The sequence below is a fragment of the Melospiza georgiana genome, chromosome 3, assembly GCF_028018845.1.
Source record: "Melospiza georgiana isolate bMelGeo1 chromosome 3, bMelGeo1.pri, whole genome shotgun sequence".
Taxonomy (NCBI): domain Eukaryota; kingdom Metazoa; phylum Chordata; class Aves; order Passeriformes; family Passerellidae; genus Melospiza; species Melospiza georgiana.
The window spans coordinates 91,637,596-91,657,889 of record NC_080432.1 but is presented as its reverse complement, the minus strand read 5'-3'; the positions used below and the strand labels follow the sequence as shown (position 1 = coordinate 91,657,889).

General features: G+C 43.5%; 1 protein-coding gene across 4 annotated transcripts in view; it reads left to right on the top strand.

Moving 5' to 3' along the window:
* Window positions 1-17,762, top strand: part of HPCAL1 (hippocalcin like 1) — a 255,292-nt gene extending 237,530 nt beyond the window's left edge. For all 4 annotated transcript variants that reach the window (XM_058019621.1, XM_058019623.1, XM_058019619.1 and 1 more), the window contains 3 exons: window positions 11,945-12,347; window positions 13,445-13,550; window positions 16,558-17,762. In XM_058019621.1, coding sequence (XP_057875604.1) covers window positions 11,970-12,347; window positions 13,445-13,550; window positions 16,558-16,655 — 582 coding nt within the window. In that variant the 5' untranslated portion in view covers window positions 11,945-11,969 and the 3' untranslated portion in view covers window positions 16,656-17,762. The remainder of the gene's footprint in view (window positions 1-11,944; window positions 12,348-13,444; window positions 13,551-16,557) is intronic.
* The last annotated feature ends 2,532 nt before the right edge of the window (window positions 17,763-20,294 follow it).

Sequence of the window (20,294 nt, the reverse complement as noted above, 5' to 3'; positions counted from 1 at the left end):
CCCAGCACGCAGCCAGAGCTGTGTGCTATTGTTCAGCAGGGTCATCCCTAGCTGCAGCTCCTCTCCTTTTCTAAAACACAGTTTGGGCACCAAATGCTGAAGAGCTCTGTCCTGAGCTATGGCATGTATAAATGCCCATCTGTCTACTCTGCCCCACCATCCTCCTGCAGTTGGAAATGTCAGTTGCAGAGGAAATATGGGGGTCGACCTTCCTTTGGGAGGCTATTTGATTTTTGCCACTGACTTTTAGTTGTGAAACTTAAAGGAGGTCTCAAAATAAGTCTGACAAGTCATGATCTCTGCCACAGAGGGCCAAGAAGCTAAAAAAATAACGTTAGGCACAAGAAAGCAAGAGCCTAAAATGCTTTTAATGTACTACTGCTTATTCTCTTCAGAGCAGGGGTGGGGAAATGTGGGGTTATTTCTGTTGTGCTGTGTTTATCTCAGAGAAGTCCAGGAGCAGGATCATGCCTGTGTTTGCAGGGGAGTAAGAAGAGTCTGAATGACAGGCTCAGCCAGGGGAGAGTGTCAGTTGGAGGATTTACCTGGTTCTTCCATAGTCCAGACTCGCTTCAGCTGAGCAAATAAAACTTCATCCTCCTCTGGCAGGAACCTCTCCCCCAATGCCAGTGTCCAAACATCTCTATCAGTTGTAGAACTGACTCCTCTGACCCTGAGGGTGGTACATTTGCTGGCCTTCCCTTTTTTAATGTATGTAGTGCCAACAAAGAGCTGTTAGCAGGCTTGAAGGCAAAGGGAAGCGGCCTTGCTGTTGTGTGCTGAAAGATGTGTGTGCACCCCCCAGGAGAAGGCATCACTTCAGAAACTTTCAATTCCTGCACCATCCTCCACCAGCAGAGCCCTCCTTTTAACCAGTGCCACAGCCTTTAAACACTTTTTTCCTGTTCCTTTCAAGAGGAAAAAATAAATGATAAATTATTGTGTTGATCTTACGCAAACGTTGCATTTACGGAAAGATCTTGTTGACATGGTTTCTTGCACAGGATACCTTCTCCTCCTGCAGAAAAGTTGCTGAAAGCTTCCAGGAAAATAGATAATGTTATCCTTGGTGAAGGAAAACTAAAAAAAAAAAAAAGCCAAACCAAAAATATCAGCCTAGTGTGGATCTTGGTTTGCAAAAGATGCAGAATTTGGTTGAGTAAGATTTTTTTAGTCCCATTAGAAGTGGAGCAGACTAGTAGTTGATACCAGATGTATTTTAGGGTCTTTTCAGAGACCAGAGTGATAAATTAAGATGTTACAAAATGGCTGAGATCAGTATCCTGACCACCTGCTTTGGCCATACCCAGGAAAGCTTATCTGTCCATGGCCTGATATGTTAAAACCTTACAGATTAGGCACCTTTTTGCATTTGCTAAAATGAAGTTCGTGAAGATCCTTCCACCTGAGAGAGCAATTTAAAGGGGATATCAGGAGCAGATTTTCTCCCTCATCCCCTTCTCCTCATGTGAACATGAAAGTCCATCTTCAGCATCAGTGTTGAGAGAAGACAGGTTTCCTGTTTTTGCAATCGAGACCTTCACCGATGCGGCACCAAGGCAGTGGGACAGGATGTGCCCCACATGTGGTCTCAGGTGCAGGTCAGCTCTTCTCAACCCACGCCTGTTGGGATGCTTCCTGCTTCAAAACTATCACATCTCCTTCCTGTTACTATACCCAGTTAGGGAAGAAAATACACCCATTTGGCCGCTACTGGCATCAATTAGATATAAATATAAAATTCAGCATGATTTGATTTTCCATTTGTTTCTTACCCAGCCTGCTAACAAAGGCTCAGCTCCAGGCAGCCCTCACCCACAGTGCTCAGAAAAACACATTTGGTGTGGGTATTGCTGGGGATGGAGCCCTGTGGTGGAGGTTAATGAGAAAAGTGATGTCTTGAGTGCAGATTGCATGATTTGCTTCCAAGATGATTTGCATTGAAGTGTTCAATGCTACACAGAAATGCCAGAAGAGAGAAAGGATTTCTGTAGGGCTGTTCTTGGTGCCCCTAAAATTACCAGCATCTCTTCTTTCTCCTCTGATATGAAGCACTCCCTTTCTTGGAGGCAGACAGTTATATTGTTCTTCTGCATAATTTATAGTGAATGCACTTAAGAGCAAATCAAACTCTTGAGTGTTCAGGATTAATGGAAGTTGCAGCTACTAAATGTGTGGGCTGGGACTGGAGGTGTCCTGCCATGCTGCTGCACCAGCCTCCTCTTGCTTTGGTATTGACAGCTGGGAGAGTCCAGTCAGTGCTCTCTGACAGCTCAGTGAAGTCATGGTGCCCATTTTAGTAGGGATTTTAGAGGAACTAGTCACAAAATCATATTGTTTGCTGTTTTCTAGAGATACCTCTCCCATTTTTAATGATGGAAGCTGAAGTGACAGGTGAGAGCAGGTATTATTACATCCCTGAGCATCATGCATGGCCAGAGAGATGGTTTGTCATATCACTGCTGCTCAAAAGGGCCCATTGTGTTTGGGATCCACCTCCCAGGAGCACCATGCTCATCCCTGTGATCATTTGCTCTGGAGTTCACACCATCAAGGCACTGCCTTGGGCAAACAGGGAGCCACCAGCCTGGGTGTGCCTTGGCATGGGCAGGACAGCAGGACAGTGCAGGACAGCTGGGCGTCCACATCCCCCCATAAATGCTGCTATAATCCAACACAAGGTGCCTGCCATTGTGTTCTCAAGGCACAAAGGCTGCCCTGATAATAACCTGAACACAAACCTTGCATCATGTTCCTGGTGTGACACTTTGTCCAGGGGCCATGGCTTTTCTGCACACGATAGTAGTCACTGTAATTTTGGCTCCCTGGTTCTAAAAGTTAATTTTGAAAAATCCCTGAGAGATTGGTACAGTCACATGCACCAACTTGAGTAATATCCTTAGCTATTCTATAGCTCGGGCTGATTCCTGCCAGCAGATTTGGTCTTCTGCTCCTTGAATTGCTGCATCCAGCAAAACCAGGTTCCTTCCTTACGAGTGGGATGTTGTTCTCATGTAGTTATTTCACTCTCAGTTTTTAATTCACATCTCTGTAAGGAGAAAAATCTAGGAAAGTTAAACTCTAGGTTTGCTATTAGATTTGAAACTTCAGTGTTTTTTTCATTCAACAAACAGGAAAATAAAGCTGTGAAGCAATTTGATTACTATTATTTACCACTGAAGCGGAAATAAAATACTGTTTTGAGAAAAATTTTGGTTTAGTATTTTTACAAGGAATTTAACTAGTGGCTTTTGTGCTATTTTGAAGTGATGATCAAAATTTAAAAAAAGGTACTTTAGAAACCTAGATTAATAAAATAAATGGGTGCATATATATTAGATGTCATATTTTTGGAACAAAACCAACCTGTGTATTAGTAGTAAAAATTGTTAGCCATAGCTGTGAATTTGGACATTGAACATGTTAGTAACAAAGAATCTTTCTCTTTTGGTTGATTTTTTTTCCCCTCCAGTATATCTTAATACTTTCAGTTAATGTTGAATTTTTGTTAGAGGTAGCTGGTTGGCATATCTCCAAAGCCACATTTTGTAGCATATTTTTGATGCCTTAAGTTTTAGCTTTCATATTATCCAGATTCTGTACTGCATTAGTGTCTAACTCTGAACTTCATATAAAGTGTTAGCAAGTTCTCCTCAGAGTTTAGTCAGACAAACCAATCCTTTTCCAGCCAAGAGCCAAGGACACTGTTGCAGTTTCAGGCCCAAAAACTATCATCAACAGCAAACTGAGGAGAGCAAACTGGGAGGATGGGACTTCATAACCCGAAGCTGTAACTGGACAATTAACCCCAATATGTAAATGGACTAAAACTTATAAAAGTGTAAAAACTCGTGACTTGGAGTCCATCTTGGGTGTAGCCTCAGCTGAGCACTTGTACTGCCCAGGGTGTGTCCTTCAAAGGCCTTTTAAATAAGTACCTACTTTATTCCTTTAACACTGTCTAGCCTCTGTTCTAGGTAGCCTCTCAAGGCATCATTTTCACTAAAGATACACCTGCTAAAGAAAGCTTCTTTAGTTAAATAAAAATGTTTCTTTTCACTCTTTGAAAGCAAGCCCAACTCTCTTCCCTGCTCTTTTTCAAAGTAGCTACCCTGAAATGCCCTTAATTGCCCCATATCTCAGCACAGTACCTGCAGCTGGGGAATGAAAGGATGTCAGATCTTTTCCTTGTTTTTTTATTTAGGTATCATTAGCAGTGAGGATGGTCTTGCAGACCATGCCTGAGGGCTGGGTATCATCTGTCATTGTCTAGTTAGCCAGTGTCCTTGTCCCCAAACTCTCCATCTTCTCCACAGGAGTGGCTCTGATGCTGTGGAATTAGCTCAGGTGGCATTGGTTGGCTCTTCTTACTGACAGAGTTTGACTAATTATTCTGAAATTTAATCTGGATTCCTTTCTCTCAGGGCTGTGATTATTCTTTAGAGAATTTTTCTGTGATTTACCTTCATCAATTAAATAAATGTATCATAGGAAACTTCTAATGACAAAACAGCCCAACTGTGCTACTTCTGTGGTTTTAATTATATTATCAACACAGTGCCTTGTGCTAATCTTTGTCACTTTTCTTCTCTTTTTCTAAAAGTGTTCTCTCTGATTTCCCAGTTCCCATCAGGATCCTTCCCCTATCCTGCAGGCCAGCATTCAATGAGTTTTATTAAAAATTATGTATTACAATACTATATTCAGTGAACATGACGTGGGTTTTTCCTCATGCAACCCAACCTTCTCAGAAAAAGACCTTGTGCACTAAGACATTGTGCAGACATGTTTTCCTTGATCTGCAATATTGTGTAAACAAACTGTAATTTTTTTAAGCCTTGCCAGCTTTGCACAGCATCTGAAAAAAATAGGACTGGCTGCTTCTCCCTTGGTTTTGTTTAAAAAGAAAGGACAAAGGGAGGAGATGAGGAAAATCCACTCATGATTTTCTTTTCCTGTCTGCAATCACAGGCTGCATTACTGCCCAAACTGCTCCCACCCAAATTAACCCAATTTCCTAATTTACTTGAAATATTTCTGTGCTTTTCTTACTGCATTGGGAATATTTGCCCTTTACAGTAATAAGCTCTTCTCCCTGAGATGGAGAACATCACGGAGAGCTCCCCAAAGAATTGCCATGTTTCTGATCCCAACATGGGTCTCGTTTATTACTCACTAGCAACAACTCATGGATGTTTGGGGGTAGTTTGTGATCCATGGCAAACTCTCCTCTGCTGGTGGGGGCCAGTGTTGGTGGGCACAGTGGGCAGCAATGGGTGCAGCAGGTGTCAGCATCCCCATGCGCTTTGCAGTGACTCCAGCACCTGGGAAGATCCTGCCACAGGGATCTGCAAGTGCCTCTTCACCACACACTTGTGATCCGAATGTAAAATGGTTCTCAGGTTAATGTACTGATGCTCCATGTCAGTGACTAACTGATTTTTCCCTGTAAATCAGGAATATAATCCTGAATACAGTGACTTCAATAGATGGGAGCAACCCAGACACCTCCAAGCGAATTTATTCTGTTTCAGCCTTTGCAGCTGACTCTGTGAAATGACTGTGCCAGCCTTTGTCTCACATAGCTGTTTGCAGGGTTGGAGAATTTGTAATTATATTGTTCTTTGGCAAGGTGAGGGGTAGGTGGTTATTTATAATGGATTTTCATCCCAGACATGGAATCAGGTTTTCAAGACCATGTAGTTCCTGGGTATGTGTTTATGGGTAAACTCACACAGTGAGGTGGCTCGAGGTCTCTTTACCAATTAACTCCACCTTTCGAGGGACATTCAATGAGCAGATGTGAATTGTTACTGAGTTTTCTGAAACTGAAATGTGGGTGGTACATTGAGTGGTCCTTCCCCTTCACCCACTGTTTTTAATAAACTTCTGAAAAGGATTGAACTTGAAAGTAAGTTGCAAATAAGCAATGTTTCTTATATAAATAAAAGCAGAATTAGTTACTGAAAGTGAAAAATTTAAAAAGACCATTTATTTATTTAGGCTGGTCTTTTCTTCAGTTGTCAGTTTTCGTTTTTCTTTCTGTTTCCCCAAAGGCAGCAACAGAAGCAGCTTCAGCCCCTCTTGACAGGAGCCTTTTGCATCTCAAACCCTGCAGGCTTTGAATTTTTTGTGGCATTATTGATTAAGATATTTCTTTTATCTCACTGCTAAATTATTAGCTTTTCAAGAGGTGAAGATACTCCTTTTTGCAATTCAGACTTTATCAAAAGGTGTTACTTTGGGCCCCTGTCTGCAGCCTGGGAAAATGCGACAGGTGCAGCAGTGGCTGGTATGTGGGTGTCAGCTTTTGCCGCAGGGCAGGAAAGAAGTTCATACGAGTTTACCAGGCAGGACCAGATATCTATAGCAACGTGTTTGTATATCCTGTGCCTTGTCTGTTGCAACGCTGGTTGCTTAGGATACTGACATTAAAACATGTAACAAAATCTGCTCTTCACTCTGGAGTTCATGATCTGTCCCAGCCCATGGAACTGCGCATTTCCCCCCATCCCCAGCTCAGATCAGAGCCCCTGAGCAGCCCTCGGCAAAGCACGGTCCAGAGGATGTTGTTATAATCCTGTTTTGCAGCCTGTTGCTGCACGATCATTTTTTACCTACCATCACTAGCTGGGGTGTGTGGGAGCCCATCTCCCTCTTAGAGCTTGGCCACAGGAGCTGGAGGCTTCCTGAGCACCTCTGTGTGTGGCTGAGCTGGTGAGAGCTGCTGCAGCCCATGCAGGAAATGTACTCTCAAGGGTGTGCTCCTGAACGGTGCCAGCACACATCTTCAGTGCCTCGGGCTTGCCTTTGGACTGCCTGTGCGGAGTTTTTTTGTGGTGTGTTGTGTGGTTGGTTTGTTTTGTTGTTTGTTTGTGGGGCTTTTGTTTGGGGTTTTGTTTGCTTATTTGTTTGGGAGTTTTTTGTTGTTGGTTTTTTGTTTTGTTTTTGGTTTTTTAATGCAAGGATCAAACTTTTAAAGATAGAGCCTCAGTGACAAGTCTGATGCTTTAGGTATTTTAATAAAAAAATATTCCACCCCTGTTTAAATGGTTCTTGCATTTCAGACCAATCCAGAGCAATGTTTGCTGCCTGGCTTATGCTGTTCATTTTCTTTGGGCTCCTGCAGTCATGGAGCAGCTTCATGACTATAACAGATTTGACACACTTACTCTGCTTTATAAGTGAGCACCGCAAGAGAAATGATGCTACACTTCCCCCCTGCAAAGCAGATAGCTCAGATAATATGAAGAGTATTTGTTCTGTTTCTCTGTGCACTGTCTTTCTCAGCTGGAAAGCACCTCTGTCCTATAGACAGGCATTTCATCAATTTTCCTCTTTTTATTAGCACTAAATTAGTATCCAAGGGGGTTTGCACAGGGAAATACTTCTCTAAGGAGTTATTCCTCCTTTTGCAGCCGTAACTGATTCACTGAGAGGATCCCATGATGAGCTCATTTCAAGGCAGTTTTGCTTTCACAAGCTTTGCAGTAAAAAGCTGGTTTGGTCTCTGGCTTTCTGGGTTACATGGTCAAAACACACTTCTACCGGCTGTGACTGGTGGTTGACAGAGGGCTCTTGTGAAAGTGGGATGCACGGAGCTTTGTCACAAGTATTTCAAGTACTTTAGTGTGGGGAAACTGACAGCCAGTCCATCTGTCGGTAAAAACACAGAATTGCTACATTAGCTGTTTCAGACTTTGCTACAGTTACTCACCCAGTGCTGTACGACCCAATCTTGTGGTTTAACCCCAGCCCGCAGTGGGACGAGGATGAGAACTGGGGGGGGGGGAGGAAAGGTAAATCTGTGGGTTGAGATCAGAACAGCTTAATAACTGAAATAAAAGAAAATATTATTATAGTAATCATGATAACAATTGTAGTGAAAAGGGAGATAATAAAAACAGAGAGAGGGGTAACATCCAAGAGAAACAAGGGATGCACAGTACAATTGCTCATCAGCTGCTGCCCAGTGCCCAGTGCATCCCTGAGCAGTGATCAGCCCTCTGCCCTGACAATCCCCCCAAGTTATATTCTGACCATGACAGCATGGAGTGATATCCCCTTGTTCACTTCAGGGCACCTGTCCTGGCTGTGGTCCCTCCATATTTCTTGAGCACCTTCTCACTGGCAGAGCACAGGAAACTGAGAAAGTCTTTGACTTGGGGTGAGCCCAGCTCAGCAACAACTAAAACTTCAGCGTGCTATCAACATTATTTTCATTCTCAAATCCAAAACACAGCCCTGTGCCAGCTACTAGGAAGAAAATGAACACTGCCCCAGCTGAAACCAGGACACCAGTGTGTGTCTTTGCCTCAGTAAAAGACCTTTTTGCTCATTATTGGGCTTTTGCTATGAGATTATTGCTGATTTTTTGTAAGCCTAGAAGGACAGAGGTTACATTCAGGTGGGAGTTCTCTGGCAGCTTGGTTTTGAGCCCGGCTAGAATTAATTAGAATTAGAACAGGCACCACATAATTTTAACAAAAATTTTGGTATGAAACTGGAACAAAAGTTCATCTGCATTTCCCCCTGTTTAAGCCTTACACGGCCCGGGGTCTCTTTCACGAGCAGTGATTGACTTGCTAAGGCCTCAGCTCTGCATTTAGACAACCAAGATGCTCCTTGTCTGATCACCTCAAGGGCATTCCTTGGATTGTTTTTCTTACTGCTGTGATAGTGCCAGATGCTCTGAGGGCTTTTGCTCATCAAGGAAAGCAGGGACAGACCTTGCTGCAGTGTATGTGATATCTCCTCCCTGGATTTCACCCTGGTGTGATGGGAATTGAGGGAAAGGCAAGCCATACTGGAGTTAGGTCTGCTAACTGCCCAGGGCAATATTGGGTGCAAGGATGTCTCTTCTGCACTGCTTTCTACACCCACTGCAAAAAGCGATTTAGCTGGTAAAGGCTCGTTAAAAAACAGCAACAAAACACAGCCCTAATCACAGGACTGACCAGAGCATCCCAGCCCTGCTCCCTGTGATTTCCATTAGCAGCCATCCTCTGAGTGGTCTTGTGGCTAAATCAGCTGCTGAGCCTCTGGAAAGTGATTTGATGAAAGCATTTTATAGCAATCGAATGAAATGTCAGTTGGATGCCAGCAGCAGGGGTTGCTGTCATGATTAATGAGATATTTAGGCATTTCATTTTGAAGGAGCTACCTGCAACACAATTTAAATCAAAGCTGGTTTTTTTAGATGGGCTTTAATAAATTAATGTTAATGTTGGTTATTTAATTATTCACATGAAATTGGTTACAACTGCAGGATTGCATTTGGGCTGAACATGTTATGAAGCCTTTCAGAAAGCTCATATGCAAAAAAAGGTTGTGTTCAGAGCATTGCACATCTTCTGATATAAAGTGATGTGAAAGAGGAGGAAGGGTTGAAAGGGCCTGTAATTTTTTGAATGCAAAGTTTGCTTGAATATAAAGCTTTTGAAGCTGATATTTAATGAGCATCTCTTCAAATAACAAGATGTATCTACCACTAGGAGAAATAGTGAAATCTAGTTCTAGATTTATTTATTTATTCTATTAATCTAGAATGATTACCCTACCTCTGTTGTCTAGGGGTGTCTATTTTTCAAGGGAACAGGAATGATAAAGATACTACAGCAATAGGGAGAAATTATATTAAACCTTTTCAAACCACTTTTAACTACCAGTTGAAAGTTTTGCAGTCCTTAACCCTGAGAGTCAACAAAGCTGAGGCAATTTCTGCTTATGTGTCAAGTGGGCTCTGCTGTTCCTCCTGCCCCTCTCCCAGGGAATTCTGAGGCACTGGTTGGTAAGGCAGGGACTGCTTTTCCAGACACTACTTGTTACAAAGCATCTGGGAATCATGAAGTGGAGGGGCTCACTGAAGGCTGGAAACTGCAGACACCTCCTCACTCAAGGAGAGGAACATACTTCTACAATTTCTGCTCTTTAAAAAAATGGATCACATCTGATCCATTATTTGCTCCAAGCTGCTCTTTTCTGCAATTTGACTTCAGCAGACTGGAATATTGTGTTTTCTGCCCTCGGCACTGCAAGGATGACTATCTGGGGCAGAGAAGATTGGAAGATGGAAAGGCAGTGGCAGTGGCTGAGAGTTAGTGGTTTAACTGGAGGGCAGCCTGATGCTCTCCTAGGGTGATGCTGGCAGCGACCAGGAGCTGTAACATCCCTGCACGTTGGGAGCAAGCAGAGGCATGTCAGGTATGTGGAGAAAACTCTGCAATATAATGGACAAAAATAAAGCTTTGGAGTTGAAGTATTGGCAGCTTTTCTGGAAAACAGAAGTGCTAATGATAACACAGTTGTCCGTTAATGCACAGAACTAACGAGCAGCTGTTTGTCTCTGAGCATTAAGCCACAGAGCAGGATGTGGATTTTTTACATTGCTGAGGCAGTGCACAGACTAAATGGAATACAAATAAAACAAGCTTACATTCTGCTGTAGAGCAGCTTATTTTTTGCTGACCTTTAGCATTTTAAATTTTTTTGGGTTCTTATGCATGCTTGGAATTTTTACTCTCTGGGAAGTGCTTAGCCCCTGTTTTTCCTGGTTTCTGCATGCTTTGCAGCTCAGCTCTTGCAGTTTCCAGGTAGTCTGCAGTGTTGGCCTATTACTAACCTGTCTTCTGCATTGGCTCTGAGCAAACCCAACAGGCACAACAGTCTGTGCAGAGAAACATCATTTATGCAAACCAGTCACAGGAGTTTGTGCACACTTGTGAATAAACTTCTTGAATATGAGGAAGGACACGCAACTCAACCTCTAGCTCAGCAGCACAGTTTGATATTGCTAGGTAGCCATGAAATAATGCAAGGCATAAAAGTAAGAAATTATCGAGGTTTTGTTTATTTCCTGTTGTTGCACAAGTGCAGATTGACCATCTTTCATTTTGCTGAAAGAAATGCCGGGCAGTCTCACCTTGTGTGGCACAACACAGGCATTGTCAAGAGAGAGGAGAGACCCAGCCCTCTCCTGATATCCTGATGAAATCCTGGATTTAAATGTGCTTTGGCCCTGGTGAAGGAATATTGAACCTACTGAATAAGCTTCTCTAAAAGTATAAACCCAAGTAAACTTGAAAAGAATTGCTTTGCCAAACATTTTGCTTTAAAAAGCCTTATTCTCTAATTCTCTGGGAGGGCTGGAAAGGATGAAATCCCTTGTGCTGGTGCTGCTGTAGCAGTGATCCATCTGCTCATGCTGCCTTCATGGCTAAGAAAAAAAGGGAGAAGCCTTTTGGGGTGCTGCTGTTGAGCATGGGCTGTGCTGAGCTTACCCTTGCTGCACCCTCCTGTGACCCTCAGGTGCCACAAGGAGCACCAACCAAGCCCCACCATACAGGACCAAGCTCCCACTGCTGTGGGACAAGGGATGCAGGGAAGGAGGAAAATCTGGATAAGCCAAAGGGTTTCAAAGAGCATCTGGACAATGCAAACATGACAGGCATGGAGCTACCTGCTCTTCTTGCTTCTTGTTCAGCTGCATTTAATGTCACTTTTGAATAGATGGATTTGTCTTTTCATCACTGCTGCTGTCCCTGCCCGCTCCCACTCAGTCATGGCAGCAGATCAGCCTGTGTAGGAATCCAGAGCTGGGCATTGCAAGCCGTGTGATGGAGGAGTGGGACTGCAGCACAGAACTAAAATACTGAGCTTTATTATTTGCCACATAATAAGGATTAATAATAAGAACGAATATTTCCGAAATACTTCCTCCTGAACTATCTTCCCCTCCACAGCATATTAGTCACTGAGAGAGCCTAGAGGAGAGGAAAGGAAGCCAAATTAAATGAGGTCTTTTCCTGGTGATTTATAGCATCCTTTTTCTCCTCTTTCCCCCTTGCCCCAGGGGGACTCTCTGTTTCTAGCAGGGTTCTACCTCTCCCCAGCCCCCTCTGCCTAGTGTGGCTGGAGCTCAGGCAGATTTTCTCTTGCTTTGCAGCTGCTGAACCCAGACCCAGAAGAGGATGGGGAAGCAGAACAGCAAGCTGCGCCCCGAGGTGCTCCAGGACCTGCGTGAGAACACCGAGTTCACAGACCACGAGCTGCAGGAGTGGTACAAGGGCTTCCTAAAAGATTGCCCCACGGGCCATTTGACTGTAGAAGAGTTTAAAAAAATATACGCAAATTTTTTTCCCTACGGCGACGCGTCGAAGTTTGCGGAGCACGTCTTCCGCACCTTTGACACTAACGGCGACGGGACGATCGACTTCAGGGAATTCATCATCGCCCTGAGCGTCACCTCCCGGGGCAAGCTGGAGCAGAAGCTGAAGTGGGCATTCAGTATGTACGACCTGGATGGCAACGGGTACATCAGCCGTGGGGAAATGCTAGAAATAGTGCAGGTGAGCATTATCTCTATTGGACATCTTCTTTGTGGTGATGTAACCTCTTCACCATAAGGCAGCTGGAGATGAGGGATGTGCTGAGCTGGGTCACTCCTGCCCCAGGAAGGCTCCTGAGCCCATGGTTTTGTAGGACCCATGATGGGACCTACAAGATGCAGATGAGGAAAGGCCTGAGATATGAAGAGGGCACTTGTGCAGCTGGCCTGCAGCCAGAATTCTGGGGGTTTCTTAGTGTGATGTTCACAGGATCAAAAACCCTAAATGCAAATTCTGTTGACCTGATTAATCTAAGAGTTAAAGCTTTGAATCTTCAAATGTGGAATATGAACTCTGGATGAAAGGCTGTAGCATGCCTTTGTGTCCCAAAGGCAGAGGACCTGTATACCACAGGCTGTAGTGGGGGCAGGCAGCGCAGTCCCCTGTGCCCCTACCCCACATGCTTGCAGGGGTTTGGCCTCAGCAGTGGCTGCTTGTCACCCACTGTGCAGCTGAGATTTGTGTCCTGTGCAGTGCAAGGGAGTCATGCATCAGCCAGTGCCCTGACACTGGTCCTCATGGCTGGGTGGGAGAATTTAGGTGAAAGTCTAGGACTGCAGACACTCTAAAGAGGTCTTCTCATTATTCATGTTCTTGTAAGTCAGAAGAAGCGTTTCCTTATCCATCCCCAAAGGCAAACTACCCCTATTGCTGTGTATTCATATTCACCATAATCCATGTAGCACCCCACATGCATACATACAACTAGGTGGAGGGTGAGAGGCAGACAAAGAGGTGCTGGCTTAGCCCTACTGCACCATTGTCTCCTCTATTTCAGCTCAGTCCTGCTCATACATTAATCTAGACTCTGGCTTTCAGTTAAACTGACCCAGCTCTTCTTTTGAAGCACAAATGAATACAGGAAAGAAAAAAAAAGAAAAAGCTGCAGTCAGAAATTCCCATTCATTTTGGTTTATAAAGTCCTGCAGCTGCCTGCCAGGGTCAGCTGTCCTTTTTTTGTTGCTACAGGCTTAAATTCTTTTCCTCTGTCCCATGCTTTATCATTTGGGTTATGTTTTTCTTATATCTCTTTTTTTTAACTTTTTTTTAATACTCAGGCAATTTACAAAATGGTTTCATCAGTAATGAAAATGCCAGAGGATGAATCTACTCCCGAGAAGCGAACAGACAAGATCTTCAGACAGATGGACACAAACAATGACGGTAGGATTGCCACTGGCACCCCTTCCTAAGCTCTGGAAATAGAAGTTTTCTAGCCCAGCCGTGGTAGATGGCAGAATTTTGGGAGAGGGGAGAAAGGGTAGGAATGTCCCCACTGGTGCCTCTGGCCTCTGCCTCACCTTGTTGAGTATCTCTGGTCCATAATAAATAGGTTGAATAACTGAGCAGTGAACAGAGGGTGAATTCTCCTGCTGAGGGGCTGATAGGGGAGCAGTCCTTCCCTGGCATTTCAGGGGTTAATCCCCTTCTGCAAAGGCTCCTCTGAAATCCCCATGTCTTTGGGTTATTTTCTCTGGACATAGCACAAACTTGGCACAAGGTTTTGTTCCCACTGTCCTTGATAGGGTTGCACTTCTGGGTTTGTCATCAATATCATGAGTCCTGAATGTGGCAGGGCACCTGAAAGCAAAAATTCCCCAGATCCATAACACTTATTTTCTGTGTGTGTTTATGGCATGTATAAACACATGGTCACACACCTCTGTTGCACTATGAGCATCAGGGAGTTGTAGCAGCTCCCAAGCCAGGTTGTGGAGCTCCTTGATCAATTATCTGACAATGCACACATCATAACCCCTCCACCTGTGCTGGCTCATTTCCTTGGGTTTGAAGAATACAAGCAAAAAATGATCAATTTCCTTTTTTCATCAGCCTGATGACATGTTTCCTTTATTCCCAGCTGAGGTGGAGTTTTTGCCTGGGAATTACCCTGTCAGAGGCTGAGGTGGCAACTGCCCACATCAGTCAGGAACTGTGTCCCATTGATGTGCTCAGTGAGAGCAAAGACTTGATTGTAGCACTGAGATATGGAGACTTGAAAAAATTTTATGTACATAAAGGGTCTGATTTAAGAGGATTTTATGACTGCATTTTGGTGTCTGCTACTGCAGTCCCCAGGGCAAATTCCTGGCCTTGCTGAAGTCCTCAAGTATTTTACCTTTGACTTAATCAAAACTAGCACTTCATCCCCTGGCTTAACATGTGGAGGGCCCTAAAATAACATTATTAAAATATTTTTGGTCTGCAGAAAGTAGCAATGCGTGCAGATGTGTAACAGAGTAGTGGTCCCAAAATCTGCCATATCCATGCATCCTCCATCTGTTGCACTTTGTTGCTGAAATAAAATCATCCTATTCCCAGTAAAATATCAGCCCTGCAATCCATGCAGTGCCAAGGAATAACATCTGCACATGTGTGTCTGGTGGCTGAAAATGTTTCTTTCCCATCTGACTGTTGGGCATTGCAAATAGATTTTGAGTTGGGCTTTGCTTTTAAGTAATACAGGGCAAAGGGCAAACCAGTAAATATCCTGATAATTAGGGGACCTCTGCTTTTGTTAAAAACACTTAGTTTGGGAACATTAGCTTAAAAGCCAGAAATTAGTGTGCCATGGGTTTTTGAGCTTCTGTAATTTCTCTAAGAGGAAGGCTTGCTCATTCATGGAATCATAGAGCTATGTCCCTAAGTGCCACATCTACACATCTTTTAAATGCCCTGGGCAGTCTGTTCCAATGCTTGACAACCCTTTTGGGGAAGAAATTTTTCCTAATATCCAATCTAAACCTTCCTTGGTGCAACTTGAGGCCATTTTCTCTTGCCCTATTGCTTGTTACTTGGGAGAGGAGTTCGTCCCTGTTCAACCTGTTTTCAGTGCTGGCCACCAGGGTCATTCCTCTTCCATCTCTCCTGGGGCTGGTGCAAACTGGCACAATGAGCTGGTACCTCTCTCTCTTTGGGTGCATGTGGCCAAAAGTGGGAGCAGGCAGCTCCCAAGTGCAGGATGTTTGTGTGTGGCTCCTGTCTCGAGCATAGCAGTTTGGGGCGGGTAAGGATAGCCCTGGCGTGTTGTGTGAGGGTAGGGTAGGTGAGTACACAAGCTAGATGGGAGATTACTAGACATGTCCAGTAATCTAGACATGTCTAGTAATCAATCTAGTGTCTGGGGTGCAGCAGGTTGCTTGTTGCCTCGTTTTCATAGGGAAAATTTCTTTGTTCATTGATATTGTCACATCCTATTTCTGCCATGAATGCTGGAGCAGGGGAGTATTGGTGCTAGCTACCTGCCGGGGGGCTGGGTCACCCCACCATGAGGTCTGGAGGACCAGATAGAATATTTCCTCCTTGCTGTACCATGACATTCCATGGGACTGTTGGTGCCAGGGGATGCTGGGGTGGTTGCTCCTTCAGAGATCAATTTTCAGCACCTCAGATTGTTACAAGGTCTATCCAAGTCAATTCCTCTGGCCTAAATTAAAGATGTATAAAACAGAAATGCTCAGGAGCAACACATAGCAGTAGGTGTGCCCCAGGGCTGACTTTGCTTGTAAAAAAAGAAAAAACCAAAACCATCCTATTCCTGTACACCCAGTAGGGCACAGCAAGTCATGGAATCATGGAATAATTTGGGTTGAAAGGGGCCTTTGAAGGTCATGTAGCCCAACACCCCTGCAATGAGCAGGGACATCTTGAACTAGATCAGGTTGCTCAAACCCCAATCCAACCTTGTAGATGCCAGAGAAGCCATGACTGCTGAGCCCCACGTGTCACAAGAAACAAGAGGACAAAGTGGGGATATTTGGAATATTTAGGTTTCAAGTGTTTATAATAACAGCATCATTCCAAAGCATACATGTGTTCAGGTACCATACCTTGTGTTCATGTGTCATGTTATTCATATAGTCTGGTTCTGAGCAAAAAGCTGCCAAATGTTATTGGAACAGTTGTTTTTAGATTTGGGACTGTCTTTTTAAACAAAGAAATAGCAATTATTATGCTGGATTGTTTTGCAGAAGAAAAATGCATTTGGGCTTAAAGGCTTGAGTAGGATTTAGCTGCTGTGCATTGTGCTAAATTCCCCTCGATGCCTTTGCGATAGATTAAATAGATGTTACGTTGCCTCGGTGAGGAGGGATTCTCTGCTACAGCAATGATGACAGGAACAACTGACTCCTTAAAAAATTATTTCCATTTTGGTTGTCCTCTCTGTCAGGTAAACTGTCGCTGGAAGAGTTCATCAAAGGTGCCAAGAGCGACCCCTCCATCGTGCGGTTGTTACAGTGCGACCCCAGTAGCGCGAGCCAATTCTGATGAAAGCGGACAGTGTGCTCAGAGAACCTCGGCTTGTGTCCTTCAAGCTTCGCTCGCAAACGGATGCCTTCTCAACCATCCCTCCACACTTCGCGGATACGACCCCGTTGCCAGATCGTGTGTGTGCGCGTGTGTCCGAGCGAACCAGCCCTCGCTCCCCCACTAACACCAGTGCAGTTCTCCTGCGGCAGCTGCGGTTCTGCTTCCCCGTAACGTTACCATTCACTCTGCACATTTGAAACATTATTCGGAAGGTTTGTTTACATGCAGCTACGAGAGAGTTCAATGGCTGGCAAGATACCACTTCACTTAGTCCGTGAGAAAGGTGATGTTCCCGTAGTTCCCGAGAAGATGCTAGGTAGGACTTTTACCCAAAATAGCAGATGGTAGATAATTTATTTTGCTTCAGAAATTACTATGTTGGGGGAAAAAAAAGAAAAAAAAAAAAAAAAGTGGACTGAATGGAGTGGAAAGTTAAAAAAAAAAAAAAAGAAAAAAAAAAAGCAGCTTTCCTGGGCATGGTTCCAATTTTCTTTTTGAGGAAAATTGCTTGCACTTATCTAATGGTCTTTACTTTCTTTTAATATATATATAAATTATATATATATGGTGAAGTAAAATTTTAAATATTTAGGTCATCTATTTAAGGCATAAAATAGAATTCAAGCTTTGTTTCTTCTAGTCGTCTGTGATTTATTCAGATCTTGGAGATTGTTTTTTTGTGATATTTATGCATTAGCAAATTGCTGTTCCAAAAGAAATGCATGACTAGCAGTTTGTGGATATTTCACTCTGTTTAATTCCTGAATGCAAATATTTGTTCATTTTTACTGTCAGTCATTCCGGTATTACTGTATTAACAAAAGACCTGAAAGGAGTTCATCCTCATTTTGTATTTCTCAGTGGAGTCCTACTTTCTGGTGGTTGCTACGTTAAATGGCTTTTGAGTGCCCCGAGGTGACGTGACTGGCACTGCTGTTCTCAACTTGGCTACACCTCCTCCCTTTTGCTGTCGATATGTTAATAGTCTTGTGCATTCCAGTGTTATTTAATATCTGCCTAATGCCAAGAAATATTAATTGAAATAAAAGACTACTTTTCTTGTCACTGCCTGTCTTGATCTAAGCCATGAACCGAGTTCCTAGTGTTGGGTATTTGGGGAAGGGCAAGGATGGCTCCCTGCACACCTCTCAGTCTTGTCTGAGACACATTGCCTTTAAATGCATAGGGGTTTTGGGAGCTGGCTGTTGTGACTGGGTTAACACAGTGGTCTTAGTGCCTGTGGGATCCAGCTCCATCCCAGCTGAATCCAGGGTAAAGATTGCAGAAAGGTGACAACTGAGTTTCTGCTGGATGCAGAGCAACTCAAGGCAATGAAGGAAAAGCTGCTGGCCCTGCTGCCTGGGCTACCGTGGCCACAGCTTTTTAAAATAAAGTTCCTGTCAAGTACCAGGTACCTGCTGGATTAACATTTGACATTGGTAGCATGGGAAGCAATTTTCTCCACATTCATCAGGTCTGCCAGTAGCTGCATAAGCCTGCCCTCTCTGCAAAGTAAAGTATCAAAAAATTATTTGGCCTGAAGTTAATGTTGAGTAATGAAGGGATTTTTGCTGTGTAGAATGTTCTAGTACTGGTGAACTAGAATGTTCTAGTACGTGATAATACTTTATTAAAAGAAAGAGAGAGAAATGTTTGCAATATCCAAGTGGAAATACATATAATCAGACTTGGTCTACAATACAAACTTGTGTCAGTCCTGCCAGCAAGAGAGTGTGTTCATTTTTTCCCCTAGAAATTCAAATTTGAGCAATTAAACCAACAGTCCTTTCAACCACAACACCCTGCTGATGAGGCAGCCCTGAAAGGGATGTTAATCAGAAGCCTGCCCGCTTTCCCAGGGCGAGGCCAGCAAAAAAGCCCAACTGTTGAAAAAAATCTAATTCCACAGTAGCTGATCGTCTGTTTCCAGCCTGCTTGTGTTCATGTTGTCAGTCTGTCTGCCAGGAGATGCTGGGGTGTTAGATATGCTGCAGATGTTCTTACACTAATGGCTCTTCTTGCATGGGTTGGGTCCAAAAGCAGTTGTTTAGATGTGAACTGGCCACTGGGCTTTATAATTTCTGTATTGTTCTGAGAGTGTGAAAAAATGTCATTGACCTTGTCCTGGGATGGTACCTCTGAGGTGGACCACAACATTTGAATCTTGTTTCTGCATTCTTAAAATGAGTCAGGCATAATCGGTCAAGCATTGCATGATATCTTCGGTACCAAAGATTTAAAAACTGTTTCACTGCAGCATTCATAAATGCAGCAGCTCATTTCCATTTGCTTCTCTAAGTGGAAATTTTACTGCCTTTTCCTGGAATCTCACTTCTTCTGGTTTCCTTTGCTGACTGTAGTGAATAGCAAGTTGAAGTAGCTGTTTGATAAAGCCCAAACTCTTCTCATATGGAGAAAAAAAAAATCTCCTTACAGAAGCTTATTTTGATAAATAAGCTTACCTTGTTTTTGCAGAAAGAAAGTGAAAGAACCTAAATTTTAGAGGTTAGAAAGTTCCCATTTCTTTGATGTTACAGTTTTTTCTCTGAAGTGTGCCAAGGTATCCATGATGGAGTTTCCTGCCCGCCACAGTCTGACAAACCCCTGCACAGCCCTATGCAGACACTGGGAATGTGTCCTGCTTCATCGGACCCGATTTCTTCTGTCTTTCTCTTTGCCTCTTTAAACTATCCAATCCCAGATTTGGGGGTTTTTCCAGTTATCTCTCACTGTTTTCATGGCTTTTAAGGAGTTTCTTCTTTTCAGGGCAAGATGATTTCATTTCAGACTGGGACTGGCACAAATGATAAGTAAGATATTTGAGTAAGATATTCCCAGCTTGCCTTCTGGGAAGAAGTGAAGGAAGATGCCCAGGAAAGATGGACATGCATGGCATCCCAGGGAAAATGAGAGATGCTCTGAAGCCCAACCAGGCTGAGCTTTTCAAAGGTGGTTTCTGATATGGGGGACCTTTTAATTAAAAGGCCAACTAAGTACTGGAAAGGGTTTTATCTGCTGCTGCCAAGCAGCTCTCTGAAAATCAGACCTGCTTCACAGGCTGAGGTGCATGCACAGTCAGTGGGTGACTTTGTTCATCTTGGCTGTGCTTGAGCCACTCCTTGGAGGATGTCTCTGCTTTCCTGGCTGGTAAGAAGGACTCAGAACAATTTCCAGGCTCCTTCTCCAGGATGTCATTTGCATGTTGATACAGACAAAGTTCAAAACCAGCTAAGAAACCAATGAAAAGATAAGAGCTTTACTGCTTGTTGGGCTCTCAGGAATGTCTTTTGTAGAGGGACTCTTGTGTAGAGGGGTTAAACATTTGGGAAATCAAGTCCAGGTGATTAATAGGAAACTTCAACTTGTAAAGTGGTTTAAGTGTTTTTGTGAATTGTATTTTTAGTCATAAATGGAGTCAAACTTAGTAAAAGTACCTTAGTACAAAAAAAAAATCTCATAATTGTGTCCATTTTTACCTCACTTTAATAACCTATGTGATTATTTTCTTGCCATGGAGATATTGAACACTCTGAAAGCTCTGGCTAATTACTACATAAATTCAGGCTTTTCTGTATGAATTGCAGGTCTTGTTAAGCT